This window comes from Sciurus carolinensis, chromosome 7 (genome assembly GCF_902686445.1).
Source record: "Sciurus carolinensis chromosome 7, mSciCar1.2, whole genome shotgun sequence".
NCBI classification, from domain to species: domain Eukaryota; kingdom Metazoa; phylum Chordata; class Mammalia; order Rodentia; family Sciuridae; genus Sciurus; species Sciurus carolinensis.
The window spans coordinates 153088371-153112254 of record NC_062219.1 but is presented as its reverse complement, the minus strand read 5'-3'; the positions used below and the strand labels follow the sequence as shown (position 1 = coordinate 153112254).

The 23884-nt window shown below is 44.7% G+C and overlaps 1 protein-coding gene across 1 annotated transcript in view; it reads left to right on the top strand.

The window, feature by feature from the left end:
- Positions 1 to 22608, top strand: part of Dcdc2 (doublecortin domain containing 2) — a 136430-nt gene extending 113822 nt beyond the window's left edge. Inside the window, exons 10-11 of the mRNA XM_047559805.1 lie at positions 15459 to 15764; positions 17903 to 22608. Of these exons, the coding sequence (XP_047415761.1) occupies positions 15459 to 15764; positions 17903 to 18007 (411 nt within the window). The 3' untranslated portion in view covers positions 18008 to 22608. The remainder of the gene's footprint in view (positions 1 to 15458; positions 15765 to 17902) is intronic.
- Positions 22609 to 23884: the final 1276 nt, after the last annotated feature.

The window sequence follows — 23884 nt, the reverse complement described above, 5'->3', positions numbered from 1 at the left end:
CTTTGCTTCTCCAGTGGCGGGATCCCCCGGTTTTTGGATTCCATGTCTTCCTCTTTCTTGGTATATCTTCATTTTTTTTTTTGGAATATAACTTGAGTTACCTCCAGGGAAAAGCTTCAGAGGAAACTTTTGTTCTTGTTGTTGGTGAGACTTTTCATGTTTGGCGATGCCCTTGGCTTCTCTACTCAAGTTTGCCTATAATTCTGGCTAGGTATAAAATTCCAAGTTCAGTGCAGTTTCTCTGAGCATTTTGAAAGGATTGCCCAATTTTACTTCCTGTTCAGAAGGGCAGTTGTCAATCTGAATTGTCATTTTCTTTGTGAACTTTTATAGTGAACACTTTTCTCATCTCTCCACTCTCTTCTTTGTCCTGCTCAGAAAATCCCCAGTTATGCTCCTTGGTGCAGGTCTCTTTGCTGATCAAGTACTGAGTGGGTTGAGTATTTGTTTTTAGTTCTGGAAAAACATTATTCAGTTATTTCTTTGTTGGTTTTCCTCTCTCCTTTGCCTAATCTCTGGAACTTTGGTATTTGTTCACAGAACCTCCTAGACGACCCTCTAATTGTCTCCTACTTTCCATCTCTGTGATCTAAAATTTGTCAGTTTTTTAAAATATACAAATAGGTGTGTATTATTTACCAAAATGGTAGAAAACCTTACATTTGTTATGTAATTTTCTTTCTGTTAAAGTATTTTACCTCATAGTAACAGATTTTGTTGTTTATTCATAGAGCATTACCTCATTGTTTTTTTTTTTTTTCTTTATTTTTCATTGGCGCATTAGAATTTGTTAAACAGAAACTTCAACTTTTCTACCAATCAGTCTGTTTGCTTTTTATCTTTTGTGGTGCCCAGGATCAAAGCCAGGGCCTTGCCCACTTTGGCTAGCATTTTACCACTGAGTTACATCCCCAGTTTCTATCTGTTGATTTTTCTCCAGGTTGTTCTATCTTTAATTTCTAGGAATTCTTTCATAGTCTCTGAATGCTCTTTTTTATAACATCCTGTTCTTGTTTTGTGAATGTGACATTATCCTTGATCTCTCCAAAGACCGATGCTCTATTACTTTAAGTTTTGTTGTTGTTGTTGTTGCACTATCTTTGTTTCTTCTGAGTTTTTCAGTTCCTTTGTTTCTTTCTGTGTTTGGATCTCTGTCTCCATGCTAGAGACTTGCCTTGAGTGTCTAGTTAGAGCTCAGAATGAGGCATTAAGGAAATTCCTCGTGCACAGGCAGAGCTCACGGGGAGGGGAGAAGTTCACTGCAGGGTGATTGGTTCTGGCCATTCACTGGACCCTTCCAATTTTTAGTATTGCATTTTTTTTTTTTTTTTGTGCTGATCTATTTCCTTCGGGAAGAATCCTTCATTATTTTTCGCTGGGAGTGTGAGCCTGGAGCTTAGCGTTCTGGCACCGGGCTGTGGGAAGCAGGGAGGGACCTTGCTCATGGGTCAGGGGATTTCTTCTCCTCGGTTCGGGCTTGCGGAGCCCGTGAGCTGCGTCCTGGCTCCTCTTTCTCAGCTTCACATTTCAGTAGCCTCAGACCTGCTCCCGTTGGCCCCACACCCGTGATTTCATTGTTTTCTAGATTTCATGGTTTTTTATTTCCTTTCTGGTCCTCTGGGGTCACCCTTTCTTTTAAAATTATTTTTTACTTTTATGGACTGCATTTTGATTCATTGTACACAGATGGGGCACATCTTTTCGTTTGCATGATGTAGATTCACACCATTCGTGTAATCATACATGTACACAGGGTAATGAACCCCTTTTTAAATAGCTTTTGATACTTTAGAGGACCATCATGGGGGATTAGAGAAAAAAACCACATTTATTCAATCGACAGCATTTAACGAGAAGTAACCCTTATGCTAATGGATCAGCTGTCTTCATGGAATCTGCACCAGGCATGTGCCCGACTTCCCTAAGAGCACCCTCTGTGGCTGGCTCTGGCTTACAGTGCCCATGCATCCTCCAGGTTCCTGGAGCAGAAGCAGTCCTGTTGTCCGACACCTGTCCTCCGTGGTCATTGATGCTATTTGCCCAGTCCCTGGGGTCACTGTAGTGTGTGCCTATTGGTCTACACATATAGAATGTAATGGCGTCTTCAGGAATCTGCAGCCTAGGGGTTACAACCAGAAGCAGGGTGTTCAAGTCTGCACGGCTCCTCACTGGCTCCACCTGGTGCTATGGAGGACCAGCAGCTACCTGCGGCTTTTGGGAAACGCAAGAGAGATGAGGAGCTTATTCATGTTGCTTTTTCCACATACAGTAAAATACCCAGAAAGACAAAGGAGGTGCTTCCTGACCAGATCCCCAAATCTGCCGCTATGCTATGTCTTTACTGAGTAGAATGATGAACTGTTACAACCGGAAGTGAATGTGGCCCAGACTCTACTGTGTGCTGCTGATGAGCAGAGCCCTTTGGAGAAAGGGGAGGAGAGAGCTGCGTCCCATGGCCTGGGCCTGGTGACCGGCGGTCAGCACAGGTTGGGGCCTGGCCCCAGTGTGACTGCCCCTCATGCCTCAGGGAGGGCAGGCGGAGATGAGGGCTCCTGACTATCTCCAAGTTGGGGACTGCTCAGCCTCTGCCGCCCTCTCTAGCTGAAGGATGTCGAGTGCCAACACTGTCTTCGCCAGGCTGTGTCCTCAGGTTGAACCTGGAGTGACCCACGCTCCCAGCGTCGCTCACAGCTGGAAGAGCTGGGACGGGGCCGTGGGGTCCTCTACTTCCCTGTGCATTGCCAGCGAGGCTGTTTGTGGCATCCCATTTGTAGACTGTGTTTTTTGATAGAGGTGGAGTGAGACATTCAGATGTGGCCCTCAGGGATCTCTCTGCAAATGAAAGGAAGTCAACATTTGCTTCTACAGCAAGGAAACTTAATGTTTTTTTTTTTTTCCCCTAATGACGTCTAAACACTCCTATGCCATCTAAATGTAAGTGTTCAATTTATTGCATGTGCTCCTATGAGTGTCCCAGGGCCTGGTGGCACTCCATGGGCCCAGGCCAGCCCACACCCAGCGGGTGGCCAGCTGAGCTCTGCTCTGCTTCTGCATGTGAGGACCAGGCTGCTGAGTGTCACCCCCTCTCTGTGGGTCTTTGTGCCTTCAAACCACATCTGAACCTTTTTTTTTTTTCTGTGAAAGTAAGGCCCTGGAAGCTGAAGACAAAAAGCTGCACTTGGCTCTCCTGGAAACCTGAAACTCATTATTTCAGAACCCCTCATTCAACCTGGGTAGGAGATGATGTTAGTTTCCATGGGAACAGAAATAAAAACAAGCGTGATGGTTTCTGCGCTTCCAGCATCTATGCCTGAGCTCTCCCACAAAACCCACTCAACCTTCCGCCCCCAATCCTACAACTAAGCCACACCATCCCAGGTTCCATGTGTGGCTGGCACCATGCGGGGACGTGGCCATCCGAAGGGGCTTTTCATTGTTGGGGTTCCCGTTTCCCCTTCCAGGCATGGCACATTTCAGGAAGAGAGGGCTGGCAGCAGGAAGCAGGGAGGGTCTGACGGCCGGCTGCGATATCATGATGTGGAAATCGTAGCTTACGCTGCTGTTTTCAGACAGAAAAGCTCTTAAACGTGAAAAGGAAGCCCTCGGGAATTTGGACGTAAATATAAGAAACGTCAACATTTACTTCTGAGTGGGCTGGACACGAGCTGCTGTCTCTGGTTAGCTGTCTTTCTCCATTTCTAATTTCTGGGGCTGCTGTTAATGTCAGAGGTGTGATATGAGTTTAAAGTGTAAGTCACTTGGGCGGTCTCATCTGTCTGTTGAAATACCATCCGAGTAAATGATGCTTTCAATATCTGGTGGCTTATTTCCATATGATTTCCATATTCCATCTTCTTTCCCCTTACCACTCAGGAATCCCGAGTTAACCTTAGTAACTGCATGCATATTCTCTAGAAAGCCTGAATGTTTATGGTTTCCCCTGAGCCATCCCCACCAGGACGCAGCCAGCAATAATAACTATCGGACCTTTTCTGTCTTTCCATACAAATCAACCATTTTCTCAGAATGTCAGTTGCAAACTAAATAGCAAGACAGGCACGAAGGCAGAGTTGGGCAAAAGGCACTCAAAATGCCAATGCTAGTGTCATGCTGGTGGGGAAGACCTGGTCTGGCATTTCTAATAACAAATATTAAGAACTATTACTTATAATACATAGTGTGCTTTCTACAAGGTAAACACCCAGAGTTTCCTATAAAAACCTCTCTGTTTAAGGGTACTGATTATCCATAATTTTACACGTGTGTGATAAGTCTGTTAATCTAATGCACTCTGTGCTAGCCAGAGTATTGGAACCCTCTAAGTTCAAATGACTTCTGTGATCACTATTACAGTCTATGTACATCAGTGTAATGAGTAGTAAGATAGTTCAATGAATACCCCTTTGACTCCAGTGAAACATAAGAATTATGCCTTAAACAGAATATAGGATCACACAATTACCTATATGCATGAGTTATTCCTAAAATTTCAGAATGTCTGCACTCTTTGGAGAAACAATTTCTTCTTGAAAGCTGGTTTCCTTAAAATTTTAGTCAATGATTGACTAAAACTCGATGTAATTGTCAGAGAGAGGACTTCGAGCCTAGGTAAAAAATATCTTTCTGATTTATTGCTTTTGCAATGATGTGTTTCTTTTTTATAACATAACTTGTAATAAACAGTGGCATGCTGATACTGGAATAAACCTCAGAACTCTCCTTTTGGCCCCAAATCATTTGATCAACAGTCAGGCTTCCAGCTTTCAATCAATGGACTGATAATTTTAAAGTTAAAAATGTAACCCTTTGCATTTTTCTGAGGCATTAGTATAATTATAACCTTTTAACCAAAAATGCTATTTTAAGTATTATATTTAATTCTGGACCATATTGTGCTCTGTGTGGTTTAGAGCCTTCATGGGAAGTACCCTTTCCGGACAGGCAGCATCAACACCTCCAGGAACTGTTAGAAGTGCAGAGACTCAGACCTTGGCACTCAGAGCCTCCACTGGAAATGGCAGAGCCCTGGCTTCAGAGTCCCTGGGTGTGAAGTAGCTGTTTAGCACTGAACTGCGTTGGGATAGCCCCCAACCCTAACACATCTGCACCTTGGGGAATGCTTACTGAGCGTCAGCGGGCAGAAAGCATTCACGTCCCTCTGTCCCTGTTACAGAAATTGGGACAAGCTTACCGGTCGGTGCTGCAGCTTCCTTTGCTGCAAATTAGGAGACTCGCAGTATTTCCCCCAAATAAATCCCGGGAGGTTGGATTAAATTCCACCATGAGGCGGGGTGCCCAGAGCCCAGTACCACCGGCCTGGAGGTGCCCAAGGAGCCTGAGCTGCCGCCTCACCTCCGGCTTCCTGAAGGCAGGGTTACCCCCACCTGGACCTGCAGCAGACGCTTGGTGTTTCATTCAGGAAACAGTTATCCCTGGTCTGTGATGCTGGGCTCAGAGACAAGCAAGAAAGTGCCCTTGTCAGAGACTTGCAGAGGCCACCGCAGAGCCCCGCTGCTGTTCCCCCACATCCCACGGTCGTCCCAAATGTTGCGAGGGCATGGACCCTATTGCAAAGCATATTCCGCATTCTCCCGTCAGGCACGGGTAGGGGAACACTGCACGTGCTGTTAGAGCTGACAGGAGGAATTCACCTGCGTTACAAGGGCATCGGTGGGAGTGACGGCTGCCGGAGGGAGCTGGAGGGTCAGCCAGAGCCAGCGGCCCTGAAGGTGGGAAAGAAGTGCACTCTGGGCACCGCACGAATCACCGCGTGGCCTGGGACTTGCTCCTGCCTGGGAAGATGGCACCTGCCCGGCCACCTTGTCCCGCCAGCCCTCCTTCCTGTGACAGGAGCCCAGCTCCCCGATTCTTAAGGAAGCTGAGTGTGAGTGGGCGTGGGCAGGGAGGCAGCATGTGGCTGGGCACGGCTTGCTGGGGCTGCCACTGCACGGTGCCACCAACATGGCGGCCAAGTGCAGAAACCCATTCTCTGGCAGCTCTGGGAGCTGCAAGGGAGGCTGGCGCTGGCGGACTTGGCTTCTTCCTCTCCCTCCCGGGTTGTTGATGGCCATTCTCTCCGGGTCTGCGCAGACCTTCCCTGCATGTGCCTGTCCTCTCCCCTCTTCTCATGAGAGCACAGGCTGCACAGGATCTGATGACCGAATCCCTCCCTAAAGAGCCCACTGCTAAGGACAGCCCACTGTCCTGCTGGGGCCGAGCCCGGCAGGAGCTGTGGGGGCTGGGAGGCGAGTCAGTGAGGAAGCGGGGTCCCCCTCTGGTCTGATGCTGCCTAATGGATGGAAGGGACCACCCTCAGGGAGCAGAGTCCCACTCAGGTCCTCCTTGTGAGAATCGGGAGCAGCGAGAGGCAGAGGGAGGGAGGCCAAGTGGAGAGCCCCCACAGTCCCCAGTCCTGTGCCTCACAGTTCCCTATTCACATGAGGGACAGACCTGGACCAGGTGCCTGATTACCATGGGGACTGTTTCTGCCAAGGGCCACCGCCCCTCAGAGGGAACGCGTATCCGCTTCTGTTTTATGATGCTGATGGAAGATGTTGTTACCCACTGGCCACGTGGACCCTGGTGAGTTGAGTGGTGCTTCCTCTGGCTCAGTGTCCCCTTCTCTGCATCGGGGATCGTCATGGGGAAACCACAGGTGAGAGTGCTTTGAGAAGCGTACCGTGCTCCCTGTTTTGTGACGTGATCGCACCCGTCCCTGGCTGCTGCCACCTGCCATCCGCCCGAGGAGGGAGTCACGTGTCACCCAGGCGGGTGAGCTACTTTAGGGACTTCGATCTCACCTTGCCTGGCGTCTGCGGCTGGCACATCTGTGCTGCTTTCCAGAGTGGATAGCAATGCAGAAACAACCGGGAAGGCTTGGAATGGTGAGGTATTGTGAAGACTCTTCCAGGGAGCCAGACAGCAAGGAGCAGCCGTGCAGCCCGGGTGAGGATGACGTGCTGGCGTGAGTCGGACTCTTCCTCCGGGCTCCTCATCCCTCTTCTGCGGCATGTCCTTAGAGAAGGAAGGAGGGAAGGGCCTGAGGAGCTCGGCAGTTCGCTCCTCTTTTGCCTCTTGCTTTTCCTTTTTCCCTGAAGAATTGTTCTTCCCACTGTGGAGACCCACCCAGATGTAGAAGGAGGTCTCTTTCCCTTCTAGGCAGGCCTTACCATGGTGTAGACGTGTGTGTGTGTGTGTGTGTGTGTGTGTGTGTGTGTGTATGGGTGTGTGTGTGTGTGTGTGTGTATGAGTGTGTGTGTGTGTATGGGTGTAGAACCCAGGGTTCCTTCTGGGGATGATTTGATTGATGTGTACACTGGAAACGTCTTTAATAATTTAATGCCTGCTTCAAAGGAGATCACACCAAAAAGCACATTGCTTTTCATTTATTCATTATGGGTCTGTCATTGCAGCATTTTTTTTTTTTTTTTTTGCTCTGAATTGTGGTGTTGTAGTAATAATAAATACTATTCCCAACTCAGGATATTTTAAAGGCTTATAAGCCTTTTAACTAAGGTTGCCATCTTGTGTAAATTGATCAAATTGGTATTGTGGCACCATAATCTTGCATTTCTTAAAGGTGAACTAATGAGATGTGGCTTTATATGATGACTGCTGAAATAACCGTGCTGGGAAGTCTGGTAGGAATAATGGGATGAAAGCATAATGCTGCCTGTTAGTGGTGGTGGCAATAAAGGCAAAGAAGACAGAGCCGGATTTGGGGCTGGACGGCTTCTTCTTTAAAAACAGAACAGGGCACATACCTGCCCTTTGCAGGAGAAAAATCAGCGTATTTGGGAATCAGGGTAAAGAAAGATATTAAGATTGATAAATACAAAAATAAAAATTAGAAGAAAACATGTTATCCTGTTGCACTTATTAGGTGTAAATTCAGATGTCAAGAAAGGAAATAGATGTTTTCCATTTAAATGTAGTCACCTTAATAGGCTTTAGCAGCACTTTTCCTATTCTCAGGAGACTGGGACTGTATCTAGAATCCTGAACAATTACAGCGGATGCTGATTTGTTTTTTTTTATTTTTTTATTTTTTTATTGGCGCCTTATAGTCATACATAGTACTTGGGTTCATCCTGACAAACTCATGTGCATGGAAATCAACTTCAGTTCATGAGCCTCCCTCTTCCATCCCCCTTTTCCCTCCTGTTCTCCCTCCCATCTCCCAAGTTTTTGTCTATCATTATTTATCATTAGGAAATGCGGTGTAGCTTCTCTTTGAAATAGAAAACTAAGTTACCCTGAACAAAGCAAGTGAGACACAGCGACACGAACATAATTTCTGGGGTCTGATGTGCAGGGATCCAATTTTCCAGCAGAGTTTAAGAAGAAATCTGCTCTTCCTGTGGTTGTGCTGCCCTGTTTTGGGTCTTACATGCCCTGCCTCAGGCTCCTGGCCTCATAATCGGTGCCACGTCCCCTCACCTCACAGCGGGGCCCCTTGCTTCACGTTGGTGATTCTGAAGAAGATCAGCGTTGCCTGCTGCAGACGTCATGCCCATTGGCCACTGAAGGACCCAGGAGGGTCCCTGTAGCTGCGACCGGGTAGGAGCAATGCCTGGTCACTTGTCCAGGGCAGACCAGACCTGGGTGCTCCACTCAGCTGCAGCCACTCCTGCTGGTGGCAGTACTGTGAGGTCCTGCTTCCCTCAGTTGATGTTGGGGACAGGAGACGTGTCCTGGGGCCATGGGGAGGTTGTGGGGTGAGGAATAATATGCGGTGTGCCCTGGGCACAGAGCTGTGTCCTGCACTTACTTCCAGCCACCCCACTCGCCTGTAGCTGCCTGCCCGCCAACACCGCTGAGGCTCTGGGGGCCTCTGTGGCGGGGCCCGAGGCCTGGCTGCAGGCTGCGCCTGCCTCGCCGGCCCCTTTCTGCCACAGGTTCCTGCTGCTGTCCTGCCACATGATGCAGCAGATTTGTTTGTACATCTGTGCTGCCTGTGAGCCCTGAGCCCTGTTGTCGGACCACCCTCGTGTCTGTCTGAGTGCCTGGCACCCGGGGTACTGCCGAACACAGAGGGGCGCCTGGCCCAGTCGCTGGAGCCCCCACGTGTCTCCTGAGGTTCCACAGTGACCTCTTCCCTGGGTCCCCAGGGTCCAGGAAGGGAACTGACTGTCTCTGGGCCCAGGACCCCTGGACCTTTCCTCTCTTCCTCTGGCACATTAGTGGGGAGCCGTCCGCAGGGTTCCTCTGAATGGGTCCTGGCTCAGCTGCGCCCACAGCCTGCTCCTCTGGGTCTCTCCAGAGGAAGCCCCACCGCCTGCTGCACGCTCGCCGGCTCACTGCGAGCTGAGCCTCTGCAGGGACGCAGGAGGCTCAGCTCTGCTGGGGACCTTCTCTCCCTCTCTGTCTTTGTTTTCGATCTTATTCTCTAGTAAAGTCCATGTCAGGTAGTCCTCGCCCTCCTCGCCCCAGGTCTGCTGGATCCGCACCTCGCCCTCCTCGCCCAGGCCCTCGGGTCGCACCTCCAGCGCGCTCATGACTCGCGCTGCCGTCCCCCGCACACCTCCGGGCCTCTGCACCTCGCACGGTGAGACGGTGCCCACGAGGCCTCATTCCCACTCGCCCCTGCCCAGGGCCCGAGGCCACCTGCTCTCACTTTCTCCGACTTCACCTCCCTGTGCATACCTCACATGGGGTGGATTGGTTCAGTGCTCGTCCTTTGCCCCGGGTTTATTTCACCTGGTGGGGTGTCCTGCTTGCGAGCGTGGTCGGGATTCCCTCAGTAGGAAGCTGAGCCATATTCCACCGGGGCAGGTGCCACATCTTGCTCAGCGGTTCCTCTACGCATGCACACTTGGGTCAGTCCCACCTGTCAGCTGTTGTGAACCTGGTTGGAGGAACGTCCCTTTAGACCCAGCTTTCAGTTCTCCTGGGCGTCTGCCCAGAGTGGAATGGCTGGACCACGTGGTAATTCTAGGCCTAGACTTTTTTTTTTTTTTTAATTTTAATTTTTAAAATTTGGATTCATTTTACAAATGGGGTACAATTTTCATTTCTCTGGTTGTACATGAAGTAGTCACACCATTTGCATAATCATACATGTACATAGGGTCATGATGTTTGTCTCATTCTATTATTTTTTCCTCCCCCTAGCCCCTCCCCACCCCTCTTTTTCCTCTATACAATCCACCCTTCCTCCCCTCTTGCCTCCCCCCAACCCCATTATGTATCATCATCCACTTATCAGAGAGATCATTTGCCTTTGGTTTTTTGGGCTTGGCCTATTTCACTTAGCATGACATTCTCCAACTCCATCCATTTACCTACAAATGCCATAATTTTATTCATCTTTGTGACTGAGTAACATTCCATTGTGTAGCTATACCACAGTTTTTTTAACCCATTCATCTATTGAAGGACATCTAGGTTGGTTTCACAATCTAGCTATTGTAAATTGAGCAGCTATACACATTGATGTGGCTGCATCACTGTAGTATGCTGATTTTAAGTCCTTTGGGTATAAGCCAAGGGATGGGATAGCTGGGTCAAATGGTGGTTCCGTTCCAGGTTTTCTAAGGAATCTCCATACTACTTTCTAGAGTGGCCGCACCAATTTGCAACCCCACCAACAATGTATGAGTGTACCTTTTCCCCCACATCCTCACCAACACCTATTGATGCTTGTCTTCTTGATAATAGACATTCTAATTGGGGTGAGATGAAATCTTAGGGTAGTTTCCTTTTGCCTTTCTCTAATTACTACAGAAGTTGAATATTTTTTCATATATCTGTTGATTGCTTTCAAATCTTCTTCTGTGAAAAGTCTGCTCATTTCCTTAGCCCATTTATTGACTGGGTTATTTGTAATCTTGTTGTAAAGCTTTTTGAGTGCTTTATAAATTCTGGAGATTAGTGCTCTATCTGAGGTGTGTGGCAAAGATTTTCTCCCACTCTGTAGGCTCTTTCTTCACATTGTTAATTGTTTCCTTTGCTGAGAAAAACCTTTTTAGTTTCATTCTATCCCAATTATTGATTTCTGCTTTTATTTCTTATGCTTTGGGAGTCATGTTAAGGAAGTCTGATCCTAAGCCAACACGATGAAGATTTGGACCTACTTTTTCTTCTATTAGGTGCAGGGTCTCTGGTCTAATTCCGAGGTCCTTGATTCATTTTGAGTTGAGTTTTGTGCAGCGTGAGAGATAGGGGTTCAGTTTCATTTTGCCACATATGGATTTCCAGTTTTGCCAGCATCATTTGTTGAACAGGCTATCTTTTCTCCATTGTATGTTTTTGGTACCTTTGTCTAGTAGGAGGTAACTGTATTTACGTGAGTTTTAGCAAATCGCAAACAAAACATATTAAAAAGATAGTGCACCATGATAAAGTGGGTTTCATCCCAGGGATGCAAGATTAGGTCAACATCCAGAAATCAATAAACATAATACATCACATCAATAGACCTAAAGTTAAGAATCATATGATTATTTCAATAGATGCAGAAAAAGCTTTTGATAAAATACAGCACCCCTTTATGCTTAAAACACTAGAAAAATAGGGACAGTAGGAACATACCTCATCATTGTAAAGGCCATCTATGCTAAACCCATGGCCAACATCATTCTAAATGGAGAAAAATTAAAAGCATTCCCCCTAAAAACTGGAACAAGGCAGAGATGCCCTCTTTCACCACTTCTATTCAACATCGTCCTTGAAACACTAGCCAGAGCAATTAGACAGACCAAAGAAATTAAAGGGATACAAATAGGAAAAGAAGAACTCAAACTATCACTATTTGTTGATTCTATATTTAGAGAAGCCAAAAAATTCTACCAGAAAACTTTTAGAACTCATCAATAAATTCAACAAAGTAGCAGGATATAAAAATCAACACTCATAAATCTAATGCATTTCTATTCATAAGCGATGATTCCTTTGAAAGAGAAATTAGGAAAACCACTCCATTCACAATACCCTTAAAAAAATAAAATACTTGGGCATCAATCTAACCAAAGAGGTAAAAGATCTTTACAATTAAAACTACAAAACATTGAAGAAAGAAATTGAGGAAGACCTTAGAAAATGGAAAGATCTCCCATGTTCCTGGATAGGCAGAATTAATATTGTCAAAATGGCCATACTACCAAAAGTGCTATACAGAGTCAATGCAATTCCAATTAAAATCCCAATGACATTCCTCATAGAAATAGAGCAAGTGATCATGAAATTCATCTGGAAGAATAAGAGAACCAGGATAGCCCAAGCAATCCTGAGCGGGAAGAGCGAAGCAGGAGGTATCCCAATACCAGGCCTTAAACTACACACAGAGCAATAGTAACATAAATGGCATGGTATTGGCACCAAAATAGGCAGGTCGACCAATGGTACAGAATAGAGGGCACAGAGACCGACCCACACAAATACCGTTGTGCCTAGACTTTTGAGGAACTGCCATGCTGTTTGCCACAAGGTGGTGCCACGTTACACCCCCACTGCAATGCTCAAGGGATCCAGCTGCTTCATGCCCTGGTTGACCTTCCTTACTTTCTCTTTTTTCCTAGTAACCATATTAATGGGTGTGAGGTGGGTGGGTTGTGGTTTTGGTTCGCATCCCCCTAATGCTTAGTGGTGTTGAGCATCTTTCTACCTGTTCACTGGCCATTTGCATGTCTTCTTTGGAGAAATGTCTGTGTCCTCTGCATATTTTGAATCACTTGTTTTTTTTTTTTGTTTTTGTTTTTGTTTTTTTTGTGGTTGGGTTTTAGGAGTTCTCTGTATTTCAGGATGTCAGTACCCTATCAGCTGTGTGGTTTGTAAATGCCTTCTCCCATTCTGAGGGCTGCCATTTTACTCTGCTCGCGGTGTCTTTCGATGCACAAATGTTTCAAACTTCACAAAGTTCAACTTGTCCATTCCTTTGTTGCCTGTGCCTTTGGTGTAATGTCAGAGAAATGGCTGCCGAACCCAAGGGCACAAAGCTTTTGCTCCATACTTTCCTATAAGAATTGTCTGTTTTTAGGTCTTTCACTGAGGTTTCTAATCCACCCTGAGTTAGTTTTTGCATATGGTGCTAGGAAGTGGTCCCACTTCACTCTTTTTGTGTGGCTATTCAATTTTCCCAGAACCATTTGTTGAAAAGGTTTTCTTTTTTCTACTGAGTGATCTTGATTTCCTCATCTAATCATTTGAATTTATATGTAAGAGTTTATTTCAGGACTTCTATTCCATTGATTCATATATTTGTGTTTATACCACTGGTTTTGATGATGATAGCTTTGTGGTACATTTTGAAATCAGGAAGTGTGAATTCTCCAGGTTTGTACCTCTTTTTCAAGATTGTTTTAACTATTTAAGGTTTCTTAATGTTTCAGAATTTTAGAATGGATTTTTCCATTTCTACAAATATGGCATTGTGATTTTGACAAAGATTGCTCTACATCTGTAGTTCATTGGACAGTATTGCTGTCTTAACAAAATTAAGTATTCCAATCCATGAACATGGTATATGTTTGTATTCTTTACTATCATTGAGCAGTGTTTTGTAGTGTTTTTATAGTTTTCAACTCCTTGGTTAAGATAATTCCATCTCCTTGGATAAGTTTGTTTTTTTTTAAGCTATAGTAAATGGAATTGTTTTTGTAATTTCATTTTTAGATTGCTAATTGTTTTGTGTTTGGAACCATAACCAGTTTTCATGTGTGAAGTGTCCTCCTTTGTTCCGTTTTAGTAAAGAATAGTGCCCAGTTCTCCGAATCCTAATTCTTCCCTCCTCCACACTTCAGGTGTGTGTGTTCTTCAGTGCCTTGGGTGTTTGTTCTATTTGGAGAGAGGGTGAGATGAGGGCATGGCGGGGAGTTGGGAAAATGCGAGTTTCTTGTTTGGAGATTGGAGTCTTTTCTCATCTTCAGTCATTTGGGTGTTATACACTAAAATCCAGACGTTCCTTATCAAGTTACATTTCATAAATATTTTGCTGTTCCTTTTAGCCTCATCTGGCAGATCCACTCCCTTCCCACTCTGAGCTTCCCCAGCCTTTGACCTTCCTAAGGGCTTCACCCTGGGTGGCATGCTCAAGGATAGCTGTGGCTGGGACCCTATTTGACAGTAGGCCTCTGAATGAAAATTTGGACAATCAGCTTCACTGTCTTATATAATCTGCATGGTGACCAACTGTATGGTTTTGCGATACCTTAGCAACAACTGTTTTTTTCCTTCATTATCTAAGTGCATCTTTGATATAATATCACTACATTTGATAATTTAAGAGAAAATAAGAATTCATGATTCCAACTTTTTTTCTTTAATATTATGTGACATTTTATTTTTAAACCATTAGTCTATTTCTTCATTTTCTTCCTTCTTCACTTCTCCAACTGAAAGCATTGTGCTTTAAGTTTTACTGAGAAAAGAATCCATTTTCAGAGTTGGAAGGGAGGCCAGGACAAATTGAGTCCCAAGCTCTCATTTTACAGCGGCCAGAGAATTAAGTGACCTGTCCAATCTTGGACAGCTAGAAAAAGTGGGTCTGGGATCTTAAACAGAACAAATTCTGTGTTCTTTCTACCCTAACATTTAAAAGACTGTTATTTTGTTGGTGGCAATGAAGAAATATGACATCTCCAGTAAAGGATGTATGATAACAAATGGAAAGGGATTTCTGTGTTTTAAGGATATGTGATATGCCAGGTCTTGTGCTTGGCATTTCCTATATCTTAGCTCATTTAACCCCCACGTAAGAATTTTATGATCTTTGCATTTACGAATGGGAAACCTGAAACTCAGAGAAGTTAGGTAGCCAGTAAGTGCCTGACCAGGACTTGTACACAGTTTGTTCCTTCTCCAGTCTTGGCTCTAGACTGTGGCCTCCTGTTCTCTTTTAAAGCAAACATACATATTTACAAATCACAGGAAAAAGGTTTAACTTGAGTTTGCAAAGCATTTAACTTTTGCATTTAGAGATAAACTGTCCCCTCTCTCAGGCACTGTGTGGAAAGCCGTTCCTGTTCCATGCCAGGAAGCCTAGTTCTCAACCAGCCCAATTGTTGTTACCTATACCTCTCCACAAAGACCTGTTCTGAGCCTCCTCCTCTGGGCCAGATGCTCCCTCTATGCTGTCCAAGGACCCCATGGATTAATTTCCTATCTGTGTGAGGATTACCAGCACTGGTTCTGAAGTCACAGGTTTAGTTCAAGTTCTGGATTCTCCAGTGGGACCTTGGGCTTGATGCTTGGCTATCCATGCCTTCATTTCTCATCTGTGAAATGGGAGTGATGCCAATTTCGCAGGATCGTTGTGGTGCTGATTAAATGAGAAGATACTTCAAACTGTGGCGTGTGGTAGGTATTTAGTCAATGCAAACCTGTCACGGTCTGGAAAGTGCTGCACACCTGCGAGGAAGGTGCACTTGACCGTAGTATGGTGATTACCGCTTCACTGTAAGGTGTTATGGAAAATCTGTTACACTTCTTACTTTTACCCATTATTTCTTTTGTTCCATCAGAGACCGGCAGAAATCGTTGATGAGGAAGAAGATGAGGAGAAAACCAACAATGATACAGAACAGAAAGAAGACTTCTCAGAGATGAATGGCGAAGTCAGAGAGGAGGCCGGTGGGGAGGCTGCCCATGCCCCTGAGCAAGTGGAGGAGATCCCAGATCACAGTGAGGAGAACACGGGTCCTGCTCGGGCCAACGGAGGCACCGATGAAGAAAATGGCGAGGAACTGGACCAGGTTAATAATGAGCTCCAGCCGGCAGTGGAGGAGGAAAGACAGTCTCCAGGGGGTGCTGACAGTGGACAAGAAGAGGTATCGCTTTGCTTACTTGTGTGTATGCATGAGAGGAGGGAGAGAGAGAGAAAGACGGAGGGGGGAGAGGGAGGGGGAGGGAAAGGGGGAGGGATGAGGGGGAGGGAGAGAGGGGAAGAAGGAGGGACGGGGAGAGAGAGAGGGAGAGGGAGAGCCTGCACACACATGCATACATTTAAGAAGATTATCTAAGTGCTTAGAACTGGCAATGAAATCACTTATGGTAGAGTAGGTAAGAGCTCATACAGTTTTGATTAATTTTAATTTCCACTTATTTCAAAAGAGTTCACAAACTTAGTACTGCCATCTACCTGACAGTCCACATGTCCATCTTACTGCCATCCATCCATCCATCCATCCATCCATTCATCTCTTCTCATTGTACTAAAAATTCGCAGAGCAACATATATAATAAACAACATATATAATAAAAGGGAGAAAGAAAAAAAAAGAAAACCTAGAAACAAGCTTGGACCAAGTAAGAACAAGCCAGAAAGAGATATCAAGGCCAGTGAGACATGGATGATACAAAGAGCATCATCTCTGCTACCAGTGACTTCTTTTCTCTCTGGGAGAATCAGCCTGGTTTGTTGGTTCCACCTTAAAAGGATTAACTGAGCCAAGCACTCAGTGCACTGGTACCTGTGTGTAGCTGTAGCAAAGGACAGGAGAACTTGACGCTGGCAGAGTGCACAGCCTTCTTGTGGCCAGGCTTTCATAAGTGGCACAGAGTTTTCTGCAGTCTGCTGCACCACTCTGCAAAACATTCTCAACATGAAATGAAAACTCTCAGCGTGCCTCTCATGTCGTCCTGACTCAAGGTGGGATGATCACAATACACAGGTCCACACAGTCCTCAGTGCCATTATATGGCAACTGCAGTGGTAGGCTCACAGAACTCTTTGTTGTATTAGCCTTTCACGAGAGTTTACAGCATGAAATCAAAGTGCAGTTCTGTGTACCAGTGAGATCCTGGTACACAGTTTTCCCCCAGTGGTCTAGTTTAATTCAATGCATGACCTACATAGAGTTTACGGAAATGATTAGATTACCTTTCCCTCCGTCTTCCGTAAATACAGTTTCTAAAAGTAACATACAGTTTGCAACAAATTGAGTAAACCTGGAAGGCATCGTGCTAAGTGAAACACGCCAGGCACAGAAGGACAAATGTTTTGCGGTCTCACTTATATATGCAGCCCAGCAGAGTGGGACTCGTAGAGGCAGAGGGCAGAATGGTGTCATTAGGGGCTGGGAGATGTTGGTCCCAGGAGATTAAACTTCAGTGAGGAGGAATAAGTCCAAGACGTCTGTGGAAACGTGGTCCTTACAGCTAACAACAATGTACCGTGTGCTTGAAAGTCACCTAGAGACTTTCATGTTCTCCCTACAAAGGTGACGAGTGAGTCCGTGGTGTGGGGTTTGGGGGGCTGGATGGGCCCCAGTCCTCCAGGCTGCTGGCTCTTGCAGAGGTGTGGAGCCTCCAGGATTCAGGCAGCAGAGTTTGAAAGCCAGCGTTTTTGAATTCTGGTTCTCAAACCAGTGAGTTCTAATCTCACCACTCAGTTTTCAGTCCAGTGGGGGAAAACAAATGACCTGTGGGACGGTATCACTAACACCATGGGAGCATCCCGCGTGGCAGGCGGGAGAGCTGCTGCTGCAGAGAAGCCGCCCTGCGGTCTGGGGTTCTGTCTCTCCGCCTGCCTGTGCTGGATGGCCCCTGGCACTGCACTGGCACGTCCGTGGGTCCTCCAGGGGAGCCTCAGCCGGGGCCTGGCTCTCCAGACTCCGGGCGCCTGCTGCTGCCTTGCTCTCCTCCCTCATCTCTGAGAACTACCCATTGAAAAATATAAAGATGTATTTGGAAAGAAAAACTCCAAGGGAGAAAAAGAAAAGAAAAGAAAACCCAGAAAAATAAAGCCTGCAGTGTAGGAGACAGTAATTACAGTCCTAGAAAAGCCTTCTCTGCAAATAGAATGGTGTGACTGTGGGGTGACCACAGACGGAGGCCACGGGGAGCACTGGTCCTGCCCGAGGACATCAGGGACTAGACAGGACGCTGAGGAACTTTTTTCCTTGTAACATTTATTACCTTTGTAAATCAAGGAGCTAAATATCTTCGTTTTGATGTTTTCCTTCAGGCTGATGTGGACCCTCAAAAGCCACCGAGGCCAGAAGTAAAGGTCACTAGTCCTCAGGAAAATGGGAGCAATGAGCAAAACAAGGACTATGCTGTGGTGGCCTAGATGATGACCGAGAGCGTGCATCCAGAGTATGAGAATGAAGGTGTGACCCCTGAATAGCAAGCGCATCCTTAGCGCCAAACGTGAAGTGACTGGACGGTCGAATCCTACCCGTGGAATTTCACATCTAGAGGACTCAGGGCAAGGCCAGCAGACCCTCGGTAGCTACTAAGGAGAATGACATGTTTTCGTCACATGTGTTTTTATGTCATGTAGAAGATTTAAACAAGAGGGACAGAGAAGAATCTGCAGTGGACAGTTGGCCACTTATGTTCATAAGGATACAAAGATGGACTCACTCCCACTGCATACCTTATTGTAAATTTAGGAATGAGATTAGGAGACAGCAGTTTGTTCTAAAGCATTTATCCCAGAAAGCATAGAATCTTAAAGAACTGGCAATAGGAAAGCGTGTATTATTTTCTGAAAGCAATAAACTTTTGAATGAAAAAAGTTGCAGCTTAGTTCCCGAGGTCACTTGGACATGGCAGGAGAATGACATTTCCTTGGTCTTCCTCCCTCTTAAGCCAGACTCTACCTCGAGTGCATTCCAAAGGCACCCACTTGGGTAGGAGGTAGCATTCAGTGGGAGCGTTGCAGGTGGGCACTGGGCGGCAGGCCCAGGAACTTCCCAGGGTGCCGGGCATGGTGGTGTTCAGGAAGGCCTGCTCCTGCTGCCCAGCAAATTCTGGAAGTCCCGTGGATTTCCACGGGTCCTGTCTACCTTCACCTGTAGGATGCTTTTCCCCCTCATGTTATTGTATTGGAAAACCCAAAATTGGTTATTCCAAAATTCGTCCCAGATTTTCGGTTTTCTCTCTTTCTCCTTTCTTCCCCCACTTTGCTGCGCGAAAGGAAGACAGTGTCCTAGGAAGAAGGATGTAGGCTGCAAGAAAAGCTTACGGACACGCAGTTTCACTAGCTTTCTGCTTGATTTCTATTAGCACTGTCTTGTGATATTTTTGCCCCAGAGAGATTAGCAAGTATTTATTTTCCGAGTTGGCTGTATTTAGTCTTTTAAACAGATTCTTTACTATATAATTAGACGCTATCGGATAGAAATAGGTGAAAAAACTTTAAAAATCATCATAATGGAAACAGTCCCTGATTGCCACTTTGTGACTGATTAATTTCCTTTCTCCTTGTGAGGTGCATATGGGGGGTGTAATTACATTAGTTTGGTGCTCATGATTAGAGATGATGTCGGTCTTTCTTTACCCATAGAAATAATATATTTTTCCCATTTTAAAGAATATATTTTTCATTATGTAGAAGTTGTGAATTGGAAATTTCAACTTCTAGTGCTTTTATAAGAATCATTGTTAATCATCAATTTAAAGGACGACCCCACACCCCAGGTTTCATAGCCAACCATTTGGAGTCAGAGTAATTGGCAGTTATGTAAAGCACTTTGTAATACTTGGAAAATAGGTATATTTTTCCTCATAGCTGTTTTGGTATCTCCAAGAAATAGGAAGTACGACAGAGATTATGATGTTGCAGTATTTCAGGGAGCTCACCACGACACAGGCTGTACCAATCTGGGGGCGTGAATTACAGATGGGGTGCTGTGTTTCTGGTGTAAAATCTAGGTTGTGCTTCTCCTGGTAAGTGGGCTCCCTTCCTCAGGTGGGCAGCAAAGATAGCCGTCTCCTGTGGCTGGAAAAGTGGACCAGCTGGCCTTTGGTTGCTCTAGGCAACCTACTTACTCCAGGTTTAGTGACTTTAAACTTGAGACTAAATATAAGAGGCTTGAACTAAGTCTCAAGAAACTTCCTTCTCTTTTCTTTTACCATTGAAGAATTTCTCTCTCTCTTTTCTTCTTTAATAAAAATATTTTTCTTTTTTTTTCCTTCCCATTCTTTTCTTCATTATACTATGAAACTTAGGCTTTAGGGAATTCCTTGTGAATCATTTTAATGATGAATGATATTGATATTTTACATGAAAAATAAAATTTGGAATTTTAAGTATACTTTAAGAAGTTATAGGTCACAATAACTATCAAAACATTTTAAAAACAGGGACATATTCTTCTCATGTGTGTGTATTTTAACACTTGTTGATAAAACTGTGACCTACTATGAAGGAATGAATAACTTACCACTTTAAAAGTTGCAAATATATTACTTTAAAAAATAAATAAATGACATAAGTCATCTAATCAAGTAAGAAATCACTCACAGAGAATTAAAATTGTGGATGTCACTTTGGATATGACTTCAGCATAAATGTTGAAAGTCATTTCTAGTCCTGAATGTGGTAGTTTTCTCTGTGGGAAAGGTGGTCCCCATGTCAGGCTAGTTCCAAAAAGTAAGACTTTGTGGGGATTCGGGACCATTTATGTGAGTGGATGGAAGAGATCTGGGTTAGTCTTCATGTGCTGTCTTACAGAGACAGGGCGCTATGAAAAACTCACATCGCTTTTACATAGGAACCAATATGATGCTTCAAGATGTTCTTTGCAATGCTGGATATGCAGATTTCCTGGTTTTAATGTCACTCAACTGCTTTCTTAAACTTATTTGAATTTTTAAGGCACTTGTGAACAACTGGTTTGTCAGCAGAATTGGAACATGAGGAGTTTTGCAGAGCAAATAAAGATTTTGACTGAAGTCATTTTCAGGCTAGGGCTATGTCCCTGCTTAGCTTCTGTTAGAGTAGCTGCTGAGTGCCCAGGGACTTCTAGTAATTCCAACATATCATACTGTGGTCAGAGGAATGGGATGGCCATAGGATGACATTTAATTTAAGACTTTTTTTTTCCTTTTCTGGGGGGAGGAGACTGAGACCCATAGGAAGAATGTGACATGATCACACCTCTTGCTTCATGCTGTGTCAATTCTTGCCCTGGGAGTAGAGAAAAACCATCCCACACACATGGTTTAGAGCCTGTGTGCATCTCTGTGGGCTGAGAGTGGTGAAGCCGTCAGATGAAGTTAACTGCCCCTCCCAGGGCACAGCTCATCCACCATCGTCTACAGAATATCCACTAGACAACCTGTCTTGTGCACGCAGATGGAGTTCACGCACTTAGGAATAAAACCATGTACCTGAAGCTGTGACTCAGAACCACAGGACGGCTTCTGTAGCTCATGGACTAACTAATTCTCCACAGGAATTAGCTCTGCACTTTCATCTTTTGAAGAAGTTAAAAAGGTTCATCGCTGAACAGAAAGCATCACATCTGAACTGTTGCCAGTCTGGACAGAAACGTAATACCTAGATGGGTCTCAAATGCTCACGGAGATGGCCTCGCACACTCTGCGGCATCCAAAGGGCTCTCAGACACAGACTTGGGCTGAGGCGCTTCTGCATGAAACTGAGAGCAGCCGTGGGCGCGAGCATGAGAGGAGATGCTCAGAAGCACTGGATACGGTGGTGCTCTAAATACTGGTTCTGAGATTCGAAGGAGTTTAATGTCTTTCTCAAAACAAGAGATTACCAACATTTTAGTGAAACGTTTGTTCTAGGATAGGATAGGATTTTTTTTAAAAAATCACAACTAAACCCAGACAGACATAGCTTGCTCTCCTGTAGTGATCGGAGTACATTCTTGCCATCAGCTGAAGGAACCACGTGCTTGAGTACAGAGTGCTGCACACCAGCACAGGCTCTGTCAAAAGGCTGATGCCTGTCGGTGATGGGTGATTGACCTGAGTGTGGCCAGGGCCCCTGGGGCCACGGGCAGCACAAACAGACGGAAAGACTGACTACGCTCCACTCATTTCTGCAATGTTAGGTCAGTGCAGGCGCATTGGTGATCTCCTGTGATGCGATATCCTTCTGGAACGGAAGCAGTTTTTTTTTTTTCCTTAAAGTTCTTTGTTTACTAAAAGCACATGCGGAGCTTTGATTTTGAAAATCATTTTTGCAAACATCATTAGATTTTTGTTTTTTAGAAAAATGTCCTGGTATATATAGGTCTGATGTTTGTTCTTCCCACATGAAATGTGTATATTTCCTGCCATGAAGTTTGAGTGACAGATGGGGAATGAGAAAGTGTTCCCATATGTTAGTGAGGAACAAAATATTGTTCTTGATGAGGCATAACATCCTGTAGGAGATGGGGAATTAGAAAAGAATTACAAAATGTCTGGCTCCTGGAAAGCGTTTATAAATCAGGAGGTAACTAAGGGCGCTCCACTGACTTAGCCAGCAATGGCTGAGCTTTCGCCTACGGATGGGACAGATTAATTTCCTGCAGTCCTGTCAACCTGAACCCCAGAGCTTAATTGAGTGTTTCAGTTATTGTCACAAATGCAGTGACAGAGGGGAAAGGAAGCAATTATAGTCAATTTCAGAAGTTTTGATTTCTTGCCTCAATGTTCTTCTTGTGTCTTAAATCTTTAACATGTACAATAATAATGGGCGATTGTTGATGTCACAAATAAAGGTTAAGCTGTAAAGGTTAATATTTTCATAGGATTTATTATATTCAGATTATCTCTCTGTAAGGAAAATTATTTGTATTTTAATCAAATTATCAGCAGTTAGCTTTTCATTTCTGTATCAGTGCACACTCTAAAATGCAAAAGTTTTAGCTGTGTCTTTTGAGTAAATAGAGCTGCCTTTTATATAATTAAAATTGGGTTTGGATGGTTTATGGTTTGTTTTATTTTGTGTTGATAACATTTGATGTATTCATCCTATTGGTGGCATTTTTCATGAACACAATAGAAACATTTTGACTTATGTCATATACAAATTAAGCACAGTAAAATATACTTATGTTTCTATTTAGCATAGATATTAAACTTCATTGGTAGACTTTTTTATAGCTTCCTATGTATATTGTTTATTTTATTAAAAATAATTTTCTTTTATGAAATGTTTTTACAGAAACACAGGTCCAGAATTTTTGTAGTAAATAATGGTGTCCTTAGAAACACAGACTAGATTACATAACCTCACACATCTTGTGTGCACATGTCCATAGGGATGGATTCACAATTTTATAGTTTGCTAAAATTCTGCTTCACCTTGTGGGATATTTGCTGCTTTCACTCTGCTGAATTAAAATAATTTTGCACTCCCTTCTGCATTTGAAAAACACCATCGAAGGTCCCAGTACGTGTGAATCGGCTCCCATAACTGTGGAGAGCACGTTACTAGATGACTTTTGCACGTGACCTGCTTATCTTTGTCATTCCATAAGAACGAAAAGCAAGCCCTGGGATGCAAAGGTGCCTGTACGCTGCCAGAGTCAAGCCTCTGTAGACTACCTGGTTAATGAACTCTAGAACCTTCCATTACCAAGAGCGACTGTAATTTCCACAAGGCGTTGTAAAGTTGCTGGTGAGCATTTGCTATTTTATACTTATTTATGAAAATAAACACGCAGCGTTCCTGAAGGTTTCCAGGTGTGTTTGTCTCTTTTCTCTCCCCTGATGGGACTTAACCTATTAAATTGTTATAGAGTCTCTCAAATGCTCTCAGCGTCAAACTCGATCTTCCATTAAGAAGACAAATGATACAGGAATGTCTTTCACTTTACTTTTTCTTGATTTAACAAATTCATTGGCTTAAAGGAACAAAAGTGATTTAAAAATGCAGCAACCCCCACCTACTAAGTTTACAACTGATGGGGTGATCCCCTGTGGTTCACACTTCGCTGGTTGCTGTTCTTTTGGGCTACAGATGACTGTTAGGATCCTCCTGTTCTCCAGGATCCTCCTGTTCTCCCCGATCCTCTGACTGCTGGTTTATGAGCAGGCTGCTCTTCCTTCTCTGAGTCCTTCTGAGTCCGCCTAACTGACCCATTCACAGTCACATCTTAACAGCGCAGGAGCTTCTGACTTCCCAATCTGTGTCTGCAGGCCAGCTCCTCCCGGGAGCTCCAGACCTGCGTGACACTCCAGGTTGCACACATGGTTACTG